Source organism: Rhinoraja longicauda, chromosome 3, assembly GCF_053455715.1.
Source record: "Rhinoraja longicauda isolate Sanriku21f chromosome 3, sRhiLon1.1, whole genome shotgun sequence".
Lineage (NCBI taxonomy): Eukaryota > Metazoa > Chordata > Chondrichthyes > Rajiformes > Arhynchobatidae > Rhinoraja > Rhinoraja longicauda.
The window spans coordinates 84,125,677-84,151,849 of NC_135955.1; the positions used below are offsets into that span (position 1 = coordinate 84,125,677).

At 43.6% G+C, this 26,173-nt stretch overlaps 1 protein-coding gene across 2 annotated transcripts in view; it reads right to left on the reverse strand.

Annotated features, from left to right (window-relative positions):
* Positions 1-1,690: 1,690 nt before the first annotated feature.
* Positions 1,691-26,173, reverse strand: part of xrcc4 (X-ray repair complementing defective repair in Chinese hamster cells 4) — a 373,772-nt gene continuing 349,289 nt past the window's right edge. For both annotated transcript variants that reach the window (XM_078397044.1, XM_078397043.1), the window contains exon 8: positions 1,691-1,861. In XM_078397044.1, the coding sequence (XP_078253170.1) occupies positions 1,744-1,861 (118 nt within the window). In that variant the 3' untranslated portion in view covers positions 1,691-1,743. The remainder of the gene's footprint in view (positions 1,862-26,173) is intronic.

The following is a 26,173-nucleotide window of genomic DNA, read 5'->3' on the forward strand; positions in this document are numbered from 1 at the left end:
TTCACCCAACCTGTCCAAGTCACCCTGCATCCTCATAGCATCCTCCTCACAGTTTACACTGCCACCCAGCTTTGGTTCATCTGCTAATTTGCTAATGTTTCTTTTAATCCCTTCATCTAAATCATTAATGCATATTGTAATAGCTGTGGTTACCTTAGAGGCTACTGATGGCAAGATCAATGAATGAATATTTGATCAGCTTAGTTAACAATTTTCATCCAATAATTAAGATAGAGATTATTACATATTGAATGCGTTAACTCCAATATCAAAAAAGTCAAGTCACAGTCATGGAGTTTTCCAGCATGGAAACGGGCCCTTCCGCCCAACTTGCCCATACCAACCAATACGTCCCATCTACATTAGTCCCACCTGCCTGTGTCTGGCCTATATCTCGCTAAACCTGTCCCATCCATGTACCTGTCTAAATGTTTCTTAAAAATTGTGTGACAGCACCTGCAATTGCAAGTACCTGCAAAGTGTGTTTTTCCAAACATCAGCAACTGTAACAATTAATGTTAGCCAGCTTCCTGGAGTTAGAGATACTGATTGGGTACCAGAACATCTCTAAATTTAGACTTTGAAAAGGCTTGCGTACTGCATGAAGGTATGATGCACAAAGTAGGAAAAAGGTCCACAATAATAAACACATTAAGGTTGTGAGCATTTTCATATTATATGTGCCTGCATAAGAAGCCCTTTCAAAGGTGATCTGGTTTTCTTGCAAATCACTTCAGGCACAGTAGGGTGGCAAGACAATCATGGTGGAGCTAATTAGCGTGTGAAGCATAATGGGTGGAGAGAAAATAAATAGGGGGAATGGGATTGATGGATTTGGTCTGGAAGCCAACATGGATGAATGGGCCAAATAGCCTCGCCATGTGTGAGAAAATAAAAGCATGAAAGTGGTCCACTTAGGCACCCCTTAGGCCTGCTTCACCATTCAATAAGGTCCTAGCTGATCTGCGTGCAATTTCAACTATACATTCCTGTTAACTTGCAGTAACTTTTCAAATATTTTTGCATGTTGTGGGAGATAACATTAAGGGAATATGCGGAACAATTACATTAATTTAAAATTTTATTTAATATTAATTAAAATTTAATTAAAAAAAAAATCAAACCCAATAGAAAAGCTTAAATTGCATGGATTTTCTGGAGCACAAGTTTATAATGTGAGTCGCAAGTAACTACATTTGCCAGAGAATTAAGAGCTATGTATATCCATCATCGACAAAGTTACCTATTTTTTAAAAGTCTTGTATATTCAAAAATTGGACTATTGCACAATCTCAACCAGCTATATCAACTATTCCATAGCCTCTTCAAATACTGTCTGACCTGCCAAGTTCCTCCAGCAGCTTGTTTTTTTTTGGCTCCAGATTGCAGCCTCTTGCCTCCAAATGTTGCACGCCATCAAAATTTCCCATGTGTTTTTGTGAATATTGCCTGGTTTAGGTCATACGGTCATGTATTAGGCCATTCGGCCCATCGAGTCTACTCCGCCATTCAATCATGGCTGATTTATCTCTCCCTCCTGGCCCCATTCTCCTGCCTTCTCCCCATAACCTCTGACACTCGTACTAATCAAGAATCTATCTATCTGATTCTGCAAATGTGTCTGGCATGCCACTTATTGTATCTCACAGAATGGCTGCATTTTAAGATTGAGTTTGTAATTTAATGCATTTACTTTATTTGGATTTCCTTGTGCACATCATTCTTTTATAAAAGAAAAATAATTTAGATTTTGTCAAAAAGATTATCTGGCTCAACAGTGTTGGGTAAAGTTGACAATGATTCTTCTTGTTCTGCTTCACCCTGATTACCAGTTGATGATGCTGAACTCACAGGGCATGTCCTGCAAAATAATAAGAAATATGAATTATAAATCATTACAATTTTGGATGATTTTTGTATTTATTGCCAAATAATTGCCTCTCCTAAATAGTTAAAATTGTATTGATGTTCAATATTTGTTACTGAACTTTACAATATTATAGCATAAAAGCGTTCCTATTAAAGCAAAATTGCTAACTCTCAGGAAGTGTCTGGAATCTAAACAGTTTATTTATTCACTGAACCCTCATAAGCAATTTGATCGTACAGGTCCACCTTCAATTTTCCGGCCCTCTTGGTTCCAGAGCCTCTCTGGATTATCCATTTCGGAGGTCACGGCCTTCGGGAGGAGTCCGATGGTACCGGAACGGTCCACCTAGGCCGCCAGGGAGCCGAGATATCGACCCACAAAGTTTGCCTCAGGAGTTGGCTATGGGAGCGGATCTGCCAACTCTGGCCGGGCCAGAGTTCCAGAACCCCGACCGCAAGGGGATAATTCGACCTGTTGATAGGTGTGGAAGTCCCGATGAGGTCGAGGTTGGCCGCCTCAGCCGGGGAGGCCTCTGGGGGGAAAGGGGAATTTAATGTGTGCTCTAGTAATCTTGGCCCAATTAAAATAAGTGCCGGACCATCAGTTGCTGGTAAATTGCTGGTGGACCTGCCCCATAATAGCTCCATCAGCCACTTTTGATGCATTCGACGGAATTTGCTATCGAATCAACAGATGATTCCCAGATGGGTTGGGTGCATCGATGGAAGAGAGGTCTGATCCTGGACACACAGGCTCGTCACTCCCTTCAATCCAATCCAGTCCATTTTCTCCCTTCTACCTTCTGGAAGAAAATGCAGGAACTTGAAAGTCCGGATGCTCAGATTGAAGAACAATTCTTCCCCACTGCTATCAATCATTTATCTTACACCCCCAATTCCAGGAAGTGCTGCCATGTGCTCTTACCAGCCAACACCCACACACACTCACTTCACCCCTGCCATCGGGAAGAAGGTACAGGAAGGAGCCTGAAAACATCCAGGTTCTGGAGCAGCTTCTTCCCTACAGCTATTAAACACGACAACCTCCAAATAAGCTCTGAACTACATAGACTATTATTGTTATTATTGCACTATTATTTTTTTCTGTGTACGTAGGTGCGCGTGTGTGTCTATATACATATAAATAAATAAACACACACACACACACACACACACACACACACACACACACACACACACACACATATATATATATATAGATATCTATATATGCTGAACTTTTTTTCCATTTATATAAACATAGCACAAAAAGTAAGGAAATTTGTGTTTGGTAGATTATTTCTTTGTTGTAACAATGCTTCTTGGCAATAAATCTTATACCGTTGGAAAGCCTGTTTATTTCCCTTTTAAATGGTGCCACATTTGTAAGGAACATACATTTGTGGGATGAGCAGCAGAGCTGAGTATATGGGTTGCGCCCATGAAAAATTTGCCAAATCTTCTCTGCCAATGCCAAACAGCTTATTCTGCTGTTGCTATTGACTCTTGTTTTGAGCTTCTGGTACCCCCAGGTGCTGACAAGAATGGGATGCCATCCCACAACAGTGTGTGACCAGGCTGGTGACCTGCATGAGGAGGAGGTGCCAGGCTGTTGTGGCTGTGTATGGTTCTTCCACACGCTACTGTGGCTCCTGTTTATTAAATGAATAAATTGTTAAATTGCCAATATGTCTTGTTTCTTCAGACTTCAATCATCCAATCCACCAAACAACACCGAACAAGAGTCAATGGCAGAATAAGCTGTTTGGCATTGGCAGAGAAGATTTGGCAAATTTTTCATGGGCGCAACCCATATACTCAGCTCTGCTGCTCATCCCACAAATGCATGTTCCTTACAAATGTGGCACCATTTAAAAGGGAAATAAACAGGCTTTCCAACGGTATAAGATTTATTGCCAAGAAGCATTGTTACAACAAGGAAATAATCTACCAAACACAAATTTCCTTACTTTTTGTGCTATGTTTATATTATATAATGTAATATTACATAATAATATATAACCGGGAGCACCCGAAAAGCCAGTCGTCTGGCCATAACAATTTGGCCCTTGTCAAAGTCGCTCAGGTCTTTACTCCTGCCCATTTCTTCTGCATCCAACACATCAAGTTCAAAAACTGACTGTTCACTCGCTGCCTAATATATCCCACCCCTTGACAGGTGTCATTGTAACAAGATAACCAATGTTATTCAGTTCACCTGCCAGTGGTCATAATGTTTTGGCTGATTGGTGTACATACGTATGTAAAAACATAGCACAAAAAGTAAGGAAATTTGTGTTTGGTAGATTATTTCTTTGTTGTAACAATGCTTCTTGGCAATAAATCTTATACCGTTGGAAAGCCTGTTTATTTCCCTTTTAAATGGTGCCACATTTGTAAGGAACATGCATTTGTGGGATGAGCAGCAGAGCTGAGTATGTGGGTTGCGCCCATGAAACATCTGCCAAATCTTCGCTGCCAATGCCAAACAGCTTATTCTGCCATTGACTCTTGTTCGGTGTTGTTTGGTGGATTGGATGATTGAAGTCTGAAGAAACAAGACATATTGGCAATTTAACAATTTATTCATTTAATAAACAGGAGCCTCAGTAGCGTTTGGAAGAACCATACACAGCCACAACAGCCTGGCACCTCCTCCTCATGCTGGTCACCAGCCTGGTCACACACTGTTGTGGGATGGCATCCCATTCTTCAACCAGCATTTGTCGCAAGTCAGCCAACGTGGTTGCGTTGGTCACTCTGGCACGAACAGCACGCCCAAGCTGATCCCACAAGTGTTCAATGGGGTTGAGGTCAGGACTGCTGGCAGGCCATTCCATCCTTTCCACTCCCAAATTCTGGAGGTAGTCTCTGAGAAACCCTGCTCTGTGGGGGCGAACATTGTCATCTTGGAGGATAGATTTCGGTCCCAGACTGTGGAGATATGGGATTGCCACTGGTTGCAGAATCTCATCTCGATATCTCTCTGCATTGAGATTGCCTCCAATGATGACACGCTTCGTTTTTCCAGTGAGGGAGATGCCGCCCCACACCATCACACTGCCTCCACCAAAAGATGATACTCTATCGGTGCGGCAATCAGCATAGCGTTCTCCGCGTCTTCTCCACACTTTGACCCTATGATCCAACTGCCGTAGGCAGAATCTGGACTCATCGCTGAACATAACGTTCCTCCACATGTTCAGGTTCCGGTGCACGTGTTGCCGACACCAGCGCAAACGGGCCTGACGGTGAAGGGCAGTCATGGCAGGCCTCCTGGCAGCCCTATGAGACCGGAGATCGGCTGCGTGCAGTCTGTTCCGAATTGTCTGGGCAGAGAGCCGTCGGCCATATCGTCCTGCAAACCTTGACTGCAAATCTGTAGAAGACAGCCTACGGTTCCTAAGTGCTGACAGGGTGAGGAAACGGTCTTCTTCGGGTGTCCTCTTCTTGGGACGCCCACTTCGCGGCCTGTCTCTGACATCCCCCGTTATATGGAACTTGGCCTTCACTTTGGAGATGGTACTAGGGCTCACTCCAAATAATGCCGCAACTTGGTTTTGCGGAACACCAGCTTGAAGTTGCCCTATCCCACGGGCCCTATCCAGATCAGTCAAACGTGGCATGCCGATTCTTGGAGCAGACACCTACTGACCACTGTAGCAGGGCCCATGCTCACAGATGCTGCCAATCAGGTGCCAATCAGGCACCTGATTGTCAGCACCTGGGGGTACCAGAAGCTCAAAACAAGAGTCAATAGCAACAGCAGAATAAGCTGTTTGGCATTGGCAGAGATTTGGCAAATATTTCATGGGCGCAACCTATATACTCAGCTCTGCTGCTCATCCCACAAATGCATGTTCCTTACAAATGTGGCACCATTTAAAAGGGAAATAAACAGCTTTCTAACGGTATAAGATTTATTGCCAAGAAGCATTGTTACAACAAAGAAATAATCTACCAAACACAAATTTCCTTACTTTTTGTGCTATGTTTTTATATATGCTGAACGTTTTTTCCATTTATTATATTGTTTACCATATACTATGTTTACATATTCAGTTGTGCTGCTGCAAGTAAAAATGTCATTGTTCTATCTGGCACATATGACAATAAAACACTATTGAATCTTAACTAACTTATTTGGTTACTCCATAATAGCACTTTAGTCTTTTTTAACTACAGCAGATTGGTGTACAATCTTTACCTATTCTGTTGTTTTGTCCTTGTGTTTATTGTTGCATCTATCATTGCTGTGTATGCTTTTAAGCCTATGTGCTTCAAGCGAGCAAAGAATTTCTTTGCATGCTGGTGCATATGACAATAAACTCAGCAAGCTAGCATACATGGCTGTGTGCATCACAATGAAACCCAGATGAGGCGGGCAGATGTGTACTTACCAGCCAGGTGCTCCACAGTAAATTTAGTTTCATTCAGAACAAACTGGCGGTTTTTCATTCCGAACAATCAGTGGTTGTCTGCTCTTAGATGTTGTGCTTAAGGTTACAAAATCACAAGATGGCTTTGCACTATTTCAGCTGACAACCTCGAGGGAAATCTTGACTGCTACTCAGATACAACTCTCAAGAGTACATCAAAAGAGCAAAGCATGTAGCCATTGAACAGCATTAAGAAAGCAATGTGCTGCGAACTTCCTGTTCAAAATTCTCTGTTAACCAACAACATTTCTCGCTGCTAATCAACAACATTATAAGAACGAAAGGCCATATCAGAAGAGACAAACTGATTGAGGCTTTTAGTCAAAATAGACTGTGCAAATATACCTATAAACTTACAGTTATGTGTGTTCACAATCCAGATGTTCCCAACAGCCTGGGGCTACATAATTGACTGCATGTTGTGGGTTAGGTTCAAAGTTATGTATTGTGTTGAATAACACCGAAGAGAACACTTTGCTGTACTTGTAACGTCATGCACTGGGTTTGTAAAACAAATAAAACTGCAGATTCTGGACATTGAAATATAAAACAAAAGTGATGAAAAGAATTCAGCTTGTCGAGCAGCGTCTGAGAAAGGAGCACCCGGATAATGTTTCAGGTCAGCGGCCCTTTCTCAGAACTGGGCCGAGAGTGGAGGATTTACAGCTTTCAGTGCAGAGGCGGGAAGAGGCGCAAGGTGGATGAGGGGTGTTTCACACTCCCCTCCTCCTTCCAACTCTGCTTTGAACAACATGAACGACTGTCCATGCTGGATGGAGTAAGCCATGATCTTGTTGAGTTACGTGCAGGGCGGGACCGGGCGGGACCCGCCCCCTCCCCTCCCCTGACATCAGTCTGAAGAAGAGTCTCGACACGAAACGTCACCCATTCCTTCTCTCCTGAGATGCTGCCTGACCCGCTGAGTTACTCCAGCAATTTGTCTCTATTATGGCGAGTCTGGAGGCTCGTTCTTTGTCGAAGAAGTTTATTGCGACAGCAATATCCGATTACAAAGTTTTCTTAACGAGGTGACAGACAACCATTAAAACTAACTGTTCTCTTCGAAGACGTCTCACAACTGACTCTTTTCGGGCGCCAAAAGCGCACGTGACCACGCTGTCCAATCAGCGGTCTCGCTCTCTGGACCAATCCCTACGGTCGCACCCACACGTGACCGTGCTGGCCAATCTGAGGGTTCGACAACCAGGACCGCTCTCTATGGTCGCTACACTATCTTCGATTTAAACCAGCTTCCGTAGTTTTTTTTCCTACCTATTTTCTATGAATGGTGGAATCAATTTTAATGGCAGAATGGCCTTCTTCTAATCCTGTTTTGGTTAGTTTAGTTTAGTTTAGAGATGCAATGCGGAAACAGGCCCTTCGGCCCACCGAGCCCGCACCGACCAGCGATCCCTGTACATTAACACTCTCCTACACACACGAAGGGCAATCTGACATTCTTACCAAGCCAATTAACTTACAAATCTATACGTCTTTAATGTGTGGGAGGAAACCGAAGATCTCAGAGAAAACCCACGCGGTCACGGGGAGAATGTACAAACTCTGTGCAGACAGCATCTATCGTGGGGATCGAACCTGGGTCTCTGGCACTGTAAGCACTGTAAGGCAGCAATTCAAACTCTGCGCCACTGTTTCTATTATCAGTAATAGTTAAAGGCCGCACAGTGGCGCAGTTGGTAGAGCTACTGCCTCACAGTGGCAGAGACCCGGGTTCAATCCTGACCTCAGGTGCTGTCTGTGCGGGGTTTGCACGTTTTCCCTGTGACCCCATGGGTTTCCTCCGGGTGCTCTGGTTTCCTCCCACATCCCAAAGACGTGCAAGTTTTTATGTTAATTGGCACCTGTAAATTGTCCCTAGTGGAGGGAGTGAGTAGAACTAGTGTGTGCATCAAGGTGATCGATGGTCAATTTCCATGGTCCATCTCTGCACTAAACACAAATTTAAAAATATATAATATTTAAATTTATTTACACAACAATATTCGACTTAGCGAGGATGATCCTCCTGACCTAAAAAGTGGGATGTCTATTCCCTCCCCAGATGTTGCCTAGCTCACTGAGTTCCACCAGCTCTTTGTGTTTTGATTTAAAAAAACTATAGTTTGTTGTTCCATTTGGAAATTAAATGCAAAACATGACCTCAGCTCTAATTGGCCTACTGTTTGGAAAATGCGCATAGTGCAGATATAATCTGACTTGGATTGTGAGTTCCAAAAAAACAGTATCATAATGGTGTTTAAGCCCCTCAAGAAGAGAGCCTTATTCAGGATATCTTACTTTAGCTGCTGGGGACTCTTTGTTCGAATGCTGAACATCATAACCAAATACAGATTGTAAAACTAAACAAGCAATGGTGAAAAAAAATGAAAACATGACAAGTTAAGAAAAGTTCCTTTAGAATTGAGCCTTAATTCGGTATTTTTGCCTTTGACTAAAATGCAAAGAATAAGCTTTAAGATTATCAGTCCAGTACAAAACTAAGTCATTTTGCGTGTGTCTGCACATTCCTTACATTTTACATATATATAAAGGAACACAATGCTATAATTCTTGGTCACCATTCAATGTTAGCTAACTGAAAATGTATTAATTCACGCAATGAAACTAAACACCAGCCTAATTCATCAACTGTCATAAGTAAGGATTTGGTCGAGTGAAAGTTTGAAATGACAGCGTCAATCCGTACTCAATTAAAATTAAAATACCACTTCATTAAAATATTAAAAAGGTTGAGGGGGAAGGGAAATTATGCCTCAACTATTTATCAGCAGAATTGCTGACGGGAATCTCAGATAGCAATTGTTGAATTCAGGTACACTTTTGTAAAGAGGCTGTCATTCAAGGTTTCATGGTCAGTTTCTTGTCACATGTACCAATTAAGGTACAGTGAAATTCGAATTAAAAACTGGGGTACTTGAGAATGGTACTTGAGGCGACCTAGTGGCGCAGCTGGTAGGGCTGTTGCTCACAGCGCCGGATGTCCTCTATGTGGAGTTTGCACGTTCTCCCTGTAACCGCATGGGTTTCCTCCAGGTGTTCCGGTTTCCTCCCATATCCCAAAGATGTGGAGTTTGTAGGTTAATTGGGCTCTGTAAATTGTCCCTAGGGATGTTTAGGGAGTGGATGAGAAAGTGTGATAACGTAGAACTAGTGTGAACAGGTGGGATTTGTGGTCGGCGAGGACTCGGCAGGCTGAAGGGCCTGTTTCCATTCTGCATCTCTAAACTAAACCTCCTGCAGAGGGTGGTGAATAGGGTTGCCAACTGTCTCATATTAGCCGGGACATCCCGTATATTGGGCTAAATTGGTTTGTCCAGTACGGGACCGCCCTTAGGCCCGGGGGGGAGCTGTAGGCCCGGACACTGTAGCCCGGACACTGTCGGCTCGGGGGGAGCTGTAGGCCCAGACAGTGTGGATCGGAGGCCCGGGCGCCGCATTACGGAGGTCGCGTAGCACCCGCCTCCCGGCCTGGGCGGCCGCCATTGATCGAGCGGGAGCACCTGGCCGCTGGCTGGGTGAGGTCACGTGGGGCGTGGGGCGGTGACGTCACCCTTTGTCCCTTATTTGGGAGTGAGAAAGTTGACAACCCTAGTGGTGAACCTCTTAAATTCTCGTGCCTGAAGGATTGTGAAAGCTTAATAATTGGAAGTATTTAATGAATAGGTGGATACATTTCAAAAGATTTGGGAATTGAGGGCTGGCACAGAAGCGGAGGTGAAACCCAGGTACACCAGCCATGCGTATATTGAATGGTGACACAGACTTCAAGGGTCGAGTGGCCTATTCCTGTTCCTATTTTCTTAAGGGCAGCACAGTGGCGCAGTGATAGAGTTGCTGCCTTACAGCGCAAGAGACCTGGGTTCGATCCTGACCACGGGTGCTGCTTGTACACTCACAGAGTACGTTGTTGTACGTTGTACGGAGTTTGCATGTTCTCCCTGTGATCGGGTGGGTTTTCTCCGGGTGCTTCGGTTTCCTCACACACTCCAGAGGGAGTGGGAGGAAATTGCAGAGGTTATAAATGAAGTGGAAATCTTAGTTTACGGTTGATTAAGGTAGGAAGTTGGTTGGTGAAGGTAGTTTAAGGTTAACAACAACAACAACCTGATGCATATATTGCATTAGATTTTGACTTGTAGATTGACAAAATAGTCATGGAGGAAGATTATATTTTGTGATGAGCTAATGGCATTTGTGATTGGGCTAAAAAATGAAGCTTTGTTTTCCCAATGATTAAATTGCAGGTAATTCTGGCCTATCATAGACTGAGCTAGGGAATATACAAAGAAAATGGGCGGCACAGTGGCGCAACGGTAGAGTTGCTGCTTTACAGCGAATGCAGCGCCGGAGACTCAGGTTCGATCCTGACTACGGGTGCTGTACTGTAAGGAGTTTGTACGTTCTCCCAGCGACCTGCGTGGGTTTTCTCCGAGATCTTCGGTATCCTCCCACACTCCAAAGACGTACAGGTATGTAGGTTAATTGACTGGGTAAATGTAAAAATTGTCCCTAGTGTGTGTAGGATAGTGTTAATGTGCGGGGATCGCTGGGAGGCGCGGACTTGGAGGGCCGAAAAGGCCTGTTTCCGCGCTGTATCTGAAATATGAAATAAAAAATATAAAATATAAATATGAAAATTCTGATAGGGTCTTCAACCTGAACCGTTAGCTCTGTTTCTCTGTCCTGCCTGACCAGCTGAGTGTTCCCAGCATTTTCTGCTTTTATTGCAGATTTCCAAAAAAGAGGGTAATGTGATCAACATGTCAGAGGGTGGTGAATCTGTGGAATTCATTGCCACAGAAGGATGTGGAGGTCAAGTCAAAAGATATTTTTAAGGTGGAGATTGATAGATACTTGATTAGAAAGGGTGTCAGAGATTATGGAGAGAAGGCAGGAGAATGGACTTGAGAGGGAAAGATAGATCAGCCATGATTGAATGGCGGAGTAGACGATGAGTCGAATGGCCTAATTCTGCTCCTATAACTTATGATAGGAATGGTGCCTTCAGCTGCTTATCTCCTATGTTCTGGCTCTCAAAATATTCGGTGAGTTTAACCAGTCACAGGCGCTCAAAAAGGTCCCTGGGCCACGTAGACCCATGCCGAACCAGTGGCATACTGCACCCACAACACTGCTGGAGGATGTGGTCCAAAGGGACAATGACCAGTGAGCTCCATCTCATATACAGTATTTTCAAAAAATGCCTTGAAATAATTAAGAAACAAAGAACTGCAGATGCTGGAATCTTGAGCAAAACACAAGGTGCCGGTGTAATTCAGCAGGTTCGACCCGAACAAGTTCTCGTTTTAACCTGAAACGTCACCTAACAATTCCCTCCAGGTATATATATAAGAAAATAACTGCAGATGCTGGTACAAATCGATTTATTCACAAAATGCTGGAGTAACTCAGCAGGTCAGGCAGCATCTCGGGAGAGAAGGAATGGGTGACGTTTCGGGTCGAGACCCTTCTTCAGACTGATGTCGGGGGTGGGACAAAGGAAGGATATAGGTGGAGACAGGAAGATAGAGGGAGATCTGGGAAGGATGAGGGGAAGGGAGGGACAGAGGAGCTATCTGAAGTTGGAGAAGTCGACGTTCATACCCTCCAGGTATATGCCTGACCCACTGAGTGAGTTACTCCACACTTTGTGCTTTGATTTTGAAATAAGTCTATGAAAAGTCATACAAGCAGTCGGAGGGAACGCTGCAGAAACCAGAGCTGGAAATTAAGGTGCACTTATTATTTTCCTATTTGAAATATATCCCAGAATCATTGAATTCTATGGTAATGTAATCCAGAAAATCTGTGGCAAAGTTTTACTTCAAGAGTCATCTTTTCTGCTTTCTCCCTGCTATCTTTCATATTCCTCCTTATAGAAGAAAGTTTCAAGGGCCTTCTGAAAGAAAGAGCTTATTGTCTCCGATTCTAAATTCCATAATGCCCTGTGAAAACTTTCATTACTTTTAATTTGGGATTAAATTAAATCCCCCCACTATTATGATCATTAAGGCTTTCACTATTTGCCTCGTCATTACTTTTTTCATAACCTTGAAAATCTCCATGAGGCTGTCACTTAGAAAAAAAAATCACTTTTCATAACTATAAACCCCTGTTATTAAAAAGAAACATGGTTAAAGCTATTATTACTTACACAAAAAAAAACCCCAACATTAATAGACCACAAGTAAGTATACCAGACAGCAGGTGCAGTGAAGGTGAACTCAGCACTCAGCAAGTCTGAGGCTGCTCACAGTGCAGCCAATATGTCCTTGAAATATTTCAGGTTTTTAAAAAATCTTGCTCGCACCACCTGGGAGCCCCTGTGTTTAATTATTTATGTACAAAGATTTTCTTGAAAACAGTTCCCAAATTTACCTTTTCCAACTTGGAATCACCAGCTGTTTAATTTGAAATACTTTCCACACTCCAGATTCAGAATCTCTTGCCCAGAGTAGGGGAATCGAGGACCAGAGGACATAGGTTCAAGGTGAAGGGGAGAAGATTTAATAGGAATCTGAGGGGTAACTTTTTCACGCAAAGCGTGGTGGGTCTTCAGAACAAGCTGCCAGATGAGGTAGTTGAGGCTGGGACTATCCCAAAGTTTAAGAAACAGTTGGACAGGTGCATGGATAGGACAAGTTTGGAGGGATATGGACCAAGCGCAGACAGGTGGGACTAGTGCAGCTGGGATATGTTGGCTGGTGTGGGCAAGTTGGGCTGAAGGACCTGTTTCCACACTGTATCACTCTATGACTCTATACTCTTCCATATTCGATATATTTCTGTGACAATCTTTATCAGCCGTGTCATTTCAGACTGTTTTCTATCTTTCTTTATAACCCGTTGCTCCGACAGTCATGTTACTCTTACGCGGTTTCCCTGCACAATGTCTACGGCTTGAAGGATTCCCACACGCTTCAGAGACCAGATTTCATTCTACAGTATTTATATTGGCTTATACACAAAAAATTAAATCCTAGTTAAATTATTCTAATAGAACATTGCACAGCAGAGAGGATTTGCGAGGATGTTGACTGAACTCGAGGGCCTGAACGACAGGGAGAGGTTGAGCAGGCTGCAACTCTATTCTTTGGAGCACAGGAGGATGAGGGGTGATCTCATAGGGGTGTACATAATCATGAGTGGAATGGATTGGGTAAACCAGAGGACATGTCGGGAGCCACGACCGCCCCAACGTGCAGCGGCAGCGTCTTCGCCCGGGTCGGCCCGCTGCGGACCTTTCACCGTCCGGCGCAGCCTGGAATGTGGCAACTTCAACAGCCTGACCGTGGGAGAAGACGGCAGGGGAAGAGAAAATACATTCTGGCCTTCCATCACAGTGAGGAGGTGACTGGAGGAGACTCACTGTGATGGATGTTTCTCTCTTTTTTTTGTTTTGTGTTGGTTTGTGATTGTGTGTGAAATTGCTTATTTTTATTGCTCTTATTGTTGGACTGTGGGTGACAAAATCTCGTCCAAAAGACTTGTTTTTTTGGATGACAAAAAAGGTTATTCTGATTCTGATTCTGATAGGTTTAAGGTGATGGGCGAAAGTTTTAAATAGGAACCTGAGAGGTAGCTTTTTCACACAAATGGTGGTGGGTGTATGGAACGACCTGCTAGATGAGGTTATTGAGGCAGGTGCTCTCGCAATGTTTAAGAAACATTTAGACTGGTACATGGATAGGACAGGTTTAGAGGGACAAGGGCCAAACGCAGGCAGGTGGGGCAAGTGTAGCTGGGACATGTTGGTTGGTGTGGGCAAGTTGGGCTGGAGGCCCTGTTGTCCACACTGTATCACTCTATGAAGACAGGAATAGGTCCTTCAGCCCACGAAGCCTGTATCGAACATGATGCCAAACTCAACCAATTATTTCTACCTGCACGTGATACATTACTTAAGATTGTTATTGTCATGTGTACAGAGATACAGTGAAAAGCTTGTTCTGCATGCTATCCAGTCAAATCACACTGTACATGACTACAATAGATCCTCTTCTGGAACAGCATGCAGAGACTTGCCATGGTCCGGCGCCATCTTGCAACTTCCAAGCCTGTGCAAAGTGTGAACATGGTCTAAGGAGATAGCATAGTCATATAGACACAGACAGCTGGAGTAACTCAGCGGGCCCGCTGAGTTACTGCAACCTTTTAATATCTATCTTCGGTTTAAACCAGCATCTGCAGTTCCTTCCTACACATAGAGTAGCATATTCATATGCCTATCTAAAAGCCTCTTAAATGCCACTATCCTATCTGTTGCCACCAACACCCCTGGCAGTGCAGTCAAGGCACCCACCTTGGACTGAAAAACTTGCCCTACATGTCTCCTTTAAATTTTGTCCATGAAATTATTATATTGTATCAGCACCAGGGCACCTCAAGGCTCCGTGCTCAGTCCCCTGTTCTACTCACCCCGAAACCCATGGCTGCGTAGCTGGACATAGTTCCAACTCCATCTTTAAATTTGCCCACAACACCACCATTGTTGGACGAATCCCAGATAACGATGAGTCAGAGTATAGGAAGGAGATTGTGTGACTGAATGGTGCCAAGACAACAACTTTGCTCTCAACGTCGGTGAAACCAAGGAACAGATTGATTACTTTGGAAGAAGGAGAACAAGGATCCAAAAACCTATCTTCATCAACAGAACGGTGATGGAGAGAGTCAACAACTTCAAGTTCCTGGGCATGCATTTGTTCGAAGATCTGTTCTGATCAGTAGATCTGTAACGTCCAGGTTCAGGAACAGTTTCTTCGCCATGACCATCAGGTTATTGAACACTACAAACTCCAAATAAATTCTGAACTGGGCGGCATGGTGGCGCAGCAGTAGAGTTGCTGCCTTACTGCGCCATAAACAGAGTTTGTACGTTCTCCCCGTGACCTGCGTGGGCTTTCTCCAGGATCTCCGGTTTCCTCCCATACTCCAAAGACGCACAGGTTTGTGGGCTAATTGGCTTGGTAAAATTGTAAATTGTCCCTAGTGTGTGCAGAGTAGTGTTAATGTGTGGGGATCGCTGGTCGACACATTAGCTGAAGGGCCTGTTTCCGCACTGTATCTCTAAACTAAACTAAGAACTGCCTTGGATGCTAAAGGGACTTTGGGCTTTTTGTTTTTGCATGATTTTAAAAAAAAATATCGATTTTGTTACAATTGTTTATCATATTATCTGTTGAGTACTTTGTTTATAAACCTGAAGAAGGGTCTCGACCCGAAACGTCACCCATTCCTTCTCTCCCGAGATGCTGCCTGACCTGCTGAGTTACTCCAGCATTTTGTGAATAAATCAATTGTTTATAAACCTGTTGTGCTGTTGCAAGTAAGAATTTCATTGTTCCGTTTCTGTATTTCTCACAATAAAATCCTCTTGAGTCTCTTGAGTCCTCTTGAGTCTCTTCCTTCAGACTGACACAGATGCTTGGAAAGTGTAAATCAGACATTTTAAATCAGGGAACCATATAAAATCCTGTATCTGTACACTGTGGGCGGCTTGATTGTAATCATGCTTTGTACAAAAAAGCTTTTCACTGTACCTCTGCACACGGGACAATAAACTAAAGTAAGAGATCCACGCAGAGCACAACATACATATAGGAAAGTAGGAAAGAACTGCATGTAGGAAAGAACTGCAGATGCTGGTTTAAATAGAAGGTAGACACAAAATGCTGGAGTAACTCAGCCGGACAGGTAGCATCTCTGGAGAGAAGGAATGGGTGACGTTTCAGGTCCAGACCTGTCTCGACCCGAAACGTTACCCGTACATATTAAGTAATTGGCCTTCAGACAAACCAAAGAAAAATTACTAAGCTTTACTCTGTAAAATCAATTTCATTAGTCTCTCTACAACCTCACAGATCATTCTGTCCCTTAAATTAAACAAATGTTCCTTCTCACCAAACCCAATTAAAGTAGTAATTGCACAGAGTAAGAGAACTTGCCAGATTTACGAGGATGTTGCCAGGACATGAAAGTCTGAACAATAGGGAGAGGTTGGGCAGGCTAGGACTTTATTTCTTGGAGCGCAGGAGGCTGGGTGAACTTATAGAGGTGTTTCAGACCATGAGGGGAATAGGGTGAAATCACAGAATTCTTTACCCAGTGTACAGAAATCAAGAACCAGATGGCATTGGTTTTAAGGTGAGAAGTGAAAGATTTAATAGGATCCTGAGGGGTAACTTTTTCACGCAGAGGGTGATGGGTATAGGGAACGACCTGCCAGGGGAGGCAGTTGAGGCAGGTAGAATAACAACATTTAAAAGACATTTGAACAGGTACATGGATAGGGAAAGTTTAGAGTGATATGCACCAAACGGGCAGGTGGGACTAGCGTAGATGGAGCATGTTGGGTGACATGGGCAAGTTGAGCCGAAGGGCCAGTTTCTGTCCTGTCTGACTCTATGACTCTATACCTAATATAGCACAGGTAATCAATGGGAGGAAGATGTGAACAAACGCAAAGTGCTGGAGGAACTCAGTGGGTCCGGCAGCATCCGTGAAGGGAATAGACAGATGCCGTTTTGGGTCTGGAGATAAGAAGAAGAAGAAGCAAATCTATTTTTGTTAATAGAAAAGAAACAAAGGTCAATTTAAGTATCCAATAAAAGAAAACTGGATTGAAATTGTTTTCAAAAATAAAGTCAGAGAATTGTAGAGTCTTACAGTGTGGAAACAGCCCTTCGGCCGAACTTGCCCACACCAACCAACATGTCCCACCTACACTAGCCCCGTTTGCCTGCGTTTGGCCCATATTTCTCCACACCTGTCCTATCCATGTACCAAATGTACAAAGTTCTAGTTACTTTTTAACCACTATTTTACCCCAATTCTTCCATGGTTTTCAGCTGCTTATGCCACTCGCTTTTCTTAAGACCCTTCTTGTATGATCCCCAGGCATTAAAGAAAACAATTTTATCAGAAATTGCATATTTAACAATACACACTTGTTCCCTCGATAAATTCACCTAAGTTCCTAGAGAGTTATAGAAACAGAGTTATATAGCATGGAAACCGACCCTCCGGCCTAACTTGTTCATGCCAACCAAGATATCTGTCTGAGGCAATCCCAATGGCCTGGTTTGGCTCACTTCCCTTTCAACCTTTCCTATCCATATCTTTCAGACATTGTAAATGTACCCTCCTCTACAGTTCTCTCTGGCAACTTATGGTGTGACGCACCCTCCTCTGTGTGCAAAGGTTCCCCTCATGTCCATTTGAAATCTTTTCCCTGTCACTTTAATTCTATGCTCTCTAGTTTTACACTCCTCTGCCCTGGGACAAAGGCTGTGAGCATCCACCTTATGTAGGTCCTTCATGATTTAATATACCTCTATAAAGTCACATCTCAACCTTGTACCTTCCAGAGAAAATAGCACTAGTTTATCCACCCTCTGCTTATACCTCAAACCCTCCAGTCCCAATAAAGTTCTTGGTGAAATCTTGACTGCACTCTTTCTAGCTTAATGGCGTCCTTCCTATAACTGTGCAAACGGGTGTGCACACTGTAGACTGCGAGGTCTCACCAGTGGCTTGTACAATGGTAACATAGGCTTGTATACACTGGAATTTAGAAGGATGAGAGGGTATCTTATCGAAACATATAAGATTATTAAGGGGTTGGACACGTTAGAGGCAAGAAACATGTTCCCAATGTTGGGGGAGTCCAGAACCAGGGGCCACAGATTAAGAATAAGGGGTAGGCCATTTAAAAAAGAGATGAGGAAAAACTGTTTCAGTCAGAGAGTTGTAAATCTGTGGAATTCTCTGCCTCAGAAGGCAGTGGAGGCCAGTTCTCTGAATGCATTCAAGAGAGAGCTAGATAGAGCTCTTAAGGATATCGGAGTCAGGGGGTATGTGGAGAAGGCAGGAACGGGGTACTGATTGAGAATGATCACCCATGATCACATTGAATGGTGGTGCTGGCTCGAAGGGCCGAATGGCCTACTCCTGCACCTATTGTCTGTTGTCTAACATGAGAGTAAACTCCTGTAAGAACAATGGCGGACCCGGCGTGGGGGGAACGCCGTGAGGGAGGGGGAAGACCAATGGACAATGGAGGACGCTGCGTGGGGGAACCACTGTGGGGGGAGAGGGGGGGGGGGGGAAACAAAAGGAAGAGCCGGTGTACTTTGTGACTTTGTCTGTGCCTAGGATGGCCGCTATTTGTATACCGAAGATAGACACGAAAAGATGGACTTCCATAGCATCTCTGGAGAGAAAGAATGGGCGATGTTTCGGGTCGACAGTGCACCCAGCACCAATCCCTGCGCCACTGGCCTCCAATCTGATTGGCAACCTTCCATTTCCACCCTCAGAGTCCTACCATTACTCTAATTTTCTCAGTATTTGATCTACTGCTGATCAAAAGGACAGGTATTTTTACACCTTTTGAGGTGACGTTCCTCCTCAGGTGCCATCAAGATCTACACATCATGTTTATAAGAGCAAAAAAAACCCCAGAGTTTTACTTTTCTTTCTTGAGAGGCATTGGTCATGCTGGGTTATGTTTCTATGATAAACAGTACAAGATGGATAGTACATTGTCCAGTAATACAGCATGGCGGCTGAGACTTCATAGTTTACAGTCTATTGAACCACCAGAGGGTGGGAAGAAGCAGAAAATCATATTACAGCCAAACACGTCCTTATCTAAGATTCAAACCACATTCAAATCAAATCTGTGAATCTGTGGAATTCTCTGCATCAGAAGGCAGTGGAGACCAATTCTCTGAATGCATTCAAGAGAGAGCTAGGTAGAGCTCTTAAGGATAGCGGAGTCAGGGGGTATGGGGAGAGGGCAGGAACGGGGTACTGATTGAGAATGATCAGCCACGATCACATTGAATGGCGATGCTGGCTCGAAGGGCCGAATGGCCTCCTCCTGCACCTATTGTCTATTGTCTACAAATGTTAGCAGGGATTTGTACATAATACGCCACAGCGGGGCAACAGTAGAGTTGCTGTCTTACAGCGCCACAGACCCGGGTTTGATCCTGACTGCGGGTGCTGTCAGTATGGAGTTTGCACATTCTCCCCATGACCTGCGTGGGTTTTCTCCGGGTGCTTCGGTTTCCTCCCAAAACTCCAGACTTACAAGTTTGTAGGTTAATTAGCTCCGGTAAAATTGTAAATTGTCCCCAGTGTGTGTATGGTGGTGCTAGTGTACGAAGATCACTGGTCAGTGGGCAGAAGGGCCTGTTTCCGTGCTGTATCTCCAAAGTCTAAGGTAAAGTCTAAAAATTAAATGCAGGAACCCTCATTAGTGGTTTTCATTCCTGCACTGGGACACTGAAGCTAACTGCAGCATTTGTGTTCCTCTGCTGCTTGAGATTAACTGAACCAGTTTAGGATTCCCAGGGACGAGATCAAAGGTAGACGTTCTTGGATCAGTGCAGCTCAGGCAGTCAACGTGTCAACTATCTGAGCCGCTGAGAGACCCCGGGGAAGTGGCACTAGCAAAGGTGATGCAATGAGCAGATGTAAAAGCTGCCACATTATATGCTGATTGCAGGATGCCTGAACACTCCCAACAGTCAATTCCAATCAGAATACTGTGTTCCTGTTTGAGGGAGGAAACTTATCTCTTGCTCTTGGGGTCAATTCAGTCTAAAGCTATTGTCAATGAAGTTGAAGAGGGAGGTCACGTTCAAAATCCATCTCCCAACGTTGCAGTTATGGCTGGGTTGAAAGCATTTTAAATAATTACTCCTCGGACAGGACATTTAGTATTTAAGATTTAAACTGCGTGCTCATGTAAAGAATACAATGGTTGTTGAAGCTGAACCTCATATGTTCTATATCAATGTAGGAATCTCTCACAAAAAGCAGTGGTGGAGCTTTGGACACTGTTCCTTTTGTGCGTGAAACTCCTTCTCGGATGTCGTCAATTTCTGGAACTTGTGCACACAAGTATAAAGTTAAACCATCACTTGCTGAATCTAGTTTGGCAAAGCACACGTTGGGCTGTGGGAAGTTTCTCTTCCTTGGCCAAATGACCTCCCTGAAGGAATTAGCCTATTGCTCGAATTTGATTCCACCGCGATCATTTTCCCTCCAGTGCTTTGCTCAATCATTATCTATCTGTGAAACTTTCACTCTTTGTGTCAGTGGACTATTTCACTTCTGGAAGCTTCGTAGCCAAGCCAGATATAACATGCTTAAACACAGGCCAACCGTTTCTACCAGCAGGGCCGATAGGTAATGGTCCTTAATACTATTCCTTCTCCTTACCTTGGGCTGCTGAGGCTATTGTGCAAGAAGGAACTGCAGCTCCTGGTTTACACCGAAGATAGACACAAAAAAACTGTAATAACTCAGCGGGACAGGCAGCACATTTGGAGAAAGGAATAGGTGATGTTTCGGGTTGCGACCCTTCTTCAGACTCAGCCAAGAGTGGGTTGCCCTGAACCGGCTCCGCACAGGGGTCGGCCGGTTCTATGCCAACATGCATCGTTGGGGGTTGCGTCCATCAGCAGCCTGCGTGTGTGGAGCAGACCAGCAAACAGCGCGGCACGCCATTTTCGACTGCACTGTCCTCCGTCCCCCTGGTGGAGGGGTAGACCTCACGGCCCTTGACAACAGCACATTGCACTGGCTACAGCGCCTGGAGGGCGTTACATAATTTTCTGCTGCCTCAAACGCAAGAAGAAGAAGACCCTTCTGAGTTACTCCAGCTTTTAGTGTCTATCTCTGCTGAGGTGAATGGAGAGTCCCACCATTACCATCCAGCTATGATTATTTAATTCAGTACAGTTTATAAGGCTGCAACTTCCGAATCTATATGGTTAGCTACAAGGATGAGGGGGGATCTTATTGAAACATATAAGATAATTAGGGGATTGGACACATTAGAGGCAGGAAACATGTTCCCAATGTTGGGGGAGTCCAGAACAAGGGGCCACAGTTTAAGAATAAGGGGTAGGCCATTTAGAACAGAGATGAGGAAGAACTTTTTCAGTCAGAGAGTGGTGAAGGTGTGGAATTCTCTGCCTCAGAAGGCAGTGGAGGCCAGTTCGTTGGATGCTTTCAAGAGAGAGCTGGATAGAGCTCTTAAGGATAGCGGAGTGAGGGGGTATGGGGAGAAGGCAGGAACGGGGTACTGATTGAGAGTGATCAGCCATGATCGCATTGAATGGCGGTGCTGGCTCGAAGGGCTGAATGGCCTACTCCTGCACCTATTGTCTATTGTCTATTGTCTATTGTACACAATGCATAGATCTACTAATATTCAGAGTAAATTCAAGGGGTGTTTAAAAACAAATGAGATCCTTTGTTTTATAACGGATGTACAGAAACTAGTAATGCAAGCGTTTTATTCTGTGGAGCAGATAAGGTTAAGATTGACAGGGCTATTCAAAATCATATACGATTTTGATGGAGAAGTAGTTTTTCCAAGGGTAGCAGATTTGTTAACCTGTATAGAACGTGGGTACTCAGCAGTAGCCCAAAGGGACCTACCTTGTGTGTCAGGTTTAGGTAGTGTATTCTGATAAAATATTCAGATTTGGAATGGTCTAAATACTCAATACTCACTTTATACTCAAACAGTTCTCCAATTCAGATTTAATATACCTGGCAAAAGAACTGTACATAATAAACATAACACTAAAATATGCCTTTTGGTTAACAGAGTCTACTGAACATCTATGCTTTATATGAGTCATATTCATCTGACTCCATCAAATTTTATTTTTTTTACACATAGGTTTATACAAACCTTTTGTGTAAACCAGCATCTGCAATTCTTTGTTTCTACATTTATACAACCTCCTCTTACATGCATCTATATTATTGTAAAGAGTTTCCCTTTTGAGCTACTCTCTGGGATACAGATGCTACTTCTGACAACTCTAGTGAATTTTAGTGGCCATCCTGTATTTATGGCCTTTATATCAGGTCTTCCAGCAAGTACAAACATCTCTCTGCCTGTACTATCAAACCATTCCAAGCACTTTCAGGGGAATCGATAGTGTGAATGCATAGTCTTTTATCCAGGGGAAGAGAACCTAGAACCAGTTTGCTGATGACACTGTGGTGGTGGGCCGGATCTCCAACAACGATGAGAAGGCCTACCGGGAGGAGGTGGCTGATCTGGCACTCTGGTGTCAGGACAATAGCCTCCTCTTGAATGTCACTAAAACAAAGGAGCTGATTGTGGACTTCAGAAGGGCTAAACATCCAAGGACGTACACGCCACTGGAGATAGATGGGTCTACTGTGGATAGGGTGAGCAGTTTTAAATACTTGGGAGTCCGCATCACAGAGGATCTGACGTGGGCAACGCACATTGCCGCACTGGTGGGTAAGGCTAAGCAGCGCCTTTACCACCTTAGATAATTGAGGAAATTCAGAGTGTCTCTGAGGATCCTTCATTGCTTCTACTCTGGGGCTGTAGAGAGCATCCTGTCCGGCAACATTACAGTCTGGTTTGGGAACAGCTCTGCCCAGGACAGGATGGCCCTGCAGAGCGTAGTGCATTCGGCAGAACGCACCATGGGAACTACACTCACCCCCCTGCAGGACCTATACATCAGGAGGTGCAGATCCAGAGCAAGCAAGATCATGAGGGACCCCTGCCACCCCAGTAACGGACTGTTCCAGATGCTACGATCAGGCAAACGCCTCCGCTGTCACGCTGCGAAAACGGAGAGGATGAGACGGAGCTTCTTCCCACAGGCCATCAGGACTGTCAACTTTTATAACCCCAGAGACTAAATGTTTGTCGACACTAATAGTAACTTATTAACTTTATTTATACGCTGTAACTGTAATTCTTTTTTGTGCACAACCCGCAGGCATTGCCACTTTCATTTCACTGCACATCGTGTATGTGTATGTGACAAATAAATTTGACTTGACTTGACAGAGAACATAGGTTTCAGGTGAGAGGGGAAAGATTTAATAGAAAACTGAGGGGCATCTTTTTCATTCAGAGGATGGTGGGCATATGGAATGAGTTGCCAGAGGAGGTAATTGAAGCAGGTATAATAACAGTATTTAAAAGATAAGTACATGGATAGGAAAGTTGAAAAGGAATTGGGTTAAATTCGGGCAAATGAGACCAGCTTAGATGGGGCACCATGGACGAATGGGGCCGAAGGGCCAATTTCCCAGCTGTATGACTTTATTTCTATGATACCATGACTATGCTCATATCACCATTCAATCTTCTCATTTCTGGCAAAGAGACCCAGCCTGATCCACCTTTTCTGACAGTTTTAACGTCTGATTTTACATTAGCACATTTTCCTGGGATCTTCTCCAGTATAATCTTTCTACAATGTGGAATCTGGACATTTTTCACCATTCTCCAAGAGTGATCTATCCGAGGTTTGATACAAATTTCACGTTACTGATTAATCCCATTCCTTTTGAAATTGACCGAGGTATTTTGCTTAGTTTATAGTCTGATTAAATTTCATCACAATTTCAGTGACAAGAGGGGTCTTGAGGATTTTTCTTTACGTTGCAAACTACCTCAATCAGAACCCATTGCCCTAAAGATCAAGCATAATTTTCAGCAAGAAATTTGATAACGGGGCACAAAAATTACAGTACTATTGGGAAAAAGCAAGAAGGACTAATTGGACAGCTATTTCAAAGAGCTGGCACAGGCATGATGGACTTCTCAACAATATGATTCCCAAAAGGAATGGCTTAATGAAACAATTGCCCTTAATGCAAATTGTCTGTAGTTCTTGCCATCAAATTTACAAAATATCAATAAATTGTGCTCCCACTAGGCTCTCTTATGAAATAATTAAAAGTACAAAACCAAGGTTTATTTATTTTAATTTTTCTCTGTTCAATGGCCGTCTTAATACGATAGAAATGTAATTTTGTTTGGCCACGTTGAGGCCACACACATAGATTTCGCATTTTTCTAATGTCTCATTAATTAAGAGTGAGCTTTTGTTCAGACCATGCTTTAATCTACATTTATTCCCAATTTATACCCTTCATCTGAATCGGAGCTGGCTGAGAAAATGACTGCAAAAGAACACAAAGGAAAGAGGCAGAGCCATACATCTGCAACAAGAGTTCTTTATGAGCTAACTGCAGACGTCAATCACTGCAAGCAAACTATTGTACACATGTGAACCAGATGCTCCTTCTGTAAAACAACCCAGGGTGTTACACAGATGAGTCATTGAGAAGTTAATTACCCATCAGTCTTAGCTATTAGTCTGGGCACTTTTTTTTCTAATTCCATCTGCTGCAATCCAGCCCAAACTATATGGAAAAAAAGGGGAACATTACAAATGAAAATTTCGCAAGCACAAAAGCTCTTTTGAGGTTCTGAATTTTTGAAAGAACAATTTTCAATTGTTCTCCTTGCTGGTAGCTCAGAATCCCAACAGTCAACAGGTTTGCATTTAGATGGTATATTATTTCTCATGTGCCACTTTATGAATTATGCTATTAACTTCTGTCAGTCAAACATTTATTGAGCGGCATTGGCACGGTGACTTTTAATAAATCACCACGGCAAATATATGTTCGGGTCTATGCACAGTTGATAGCAAACATCAATTCCGGTTTCATACTATATTTGTGTAAAGTTTTCTTGGGATGCTTTTGAAGGAATGCACTGCATGAAGCAGGCCTGCTTACTTGACCTGATGTGCACTCCTTGGTTGCTAACTTGGCTTCCAATAGAGTCCTGAAATCTGGGTCCACTTAAGAATTTGGTGGGAAGAGCAGATGAGAAGACATTGATTCATGTCGGGGATCAACAAGCACAGAAATTGCAAAGTTGGAGTTTGCCGTTGAACTTTCATTTGGGACTGCGATTGGGATTTCATCTGGTAATTATTCATTATCCAGTTCAACATCATCATTTGGTGCTTCAGTAAATTGTTTCATCTTTCCCTTCCCCCACTTAATGAAGGATTGAGAGGAGGAGCTTTATCTTGTGGTTTTGATTTGCACAGAAATCTCTTTACCTGAGGTTAAAGCTCTGCTACAATTTAACTCACCTTATCCATGTAGACAAAACTTCCCTTCATATTTTGTTTTTCCATGTGGTCATGGAGAAAAATCAATTTTCTACCACAGAGCTCCGCAGAATCTCCATTGTTGTTCTCAGAATACCATGAAAATGTTTACTTTTTTTATCAAGACTCCAGGTGAAAGTTTGAATCCCACGGGGCAAGCCAGCAGCAGACAGAAATTGGGAACTGAGTTGAGTTTAGTTTAGAGATACAGCGCAGAAACAGGGCCTTTGGCCCATCGAGTCTGCGCTGACCAGCGATCCCCGCACATTCTTACTATCCTACACACACTAGGGACAATTTACACTTATACCAATCCAATTTACCTGCATATCAGTACGTCTTTAGAGTGTGGAAGGAAACCAAAGATGTCAGAGAAAAGCCACGCGGTCATTGGGAGAACGTACAAACTCCGTACAGACAGCACCAGTAGTCGGGATCGAACCCGGGTCTCCGGTGCTGCAAGCGCTGTAAGGCAGCAACTCTACTGCTGTGCCACTGTGCCGCCCTTATGATGAAGTGTATTTGGTGCAGTCAGCCACAGTGAACCACGAGCTGCTTTGATTGTGCCATGTTGAACCACTGGCGCAGTCTTAGACGTTGATGCATTTAAAACGTTGCAAATTGATGTTCACTCCAGGATGAGTGGAAGATTCAAAAACCTGAGCGATGTAGTATTGAATGGCTCCCAGTGCCAAAGATAAGATTGGGTTAAGATTCTAAATCCACTACTTCCAGCTTACGTATGTGTTTGGGGAAATATATCAGCCTTAGTGTGTCAATCGCAAATCGCAGTATAAAAGAGGTTGCGAAAAGGAGCCAAATGAGACAAAAAAACTATGATTC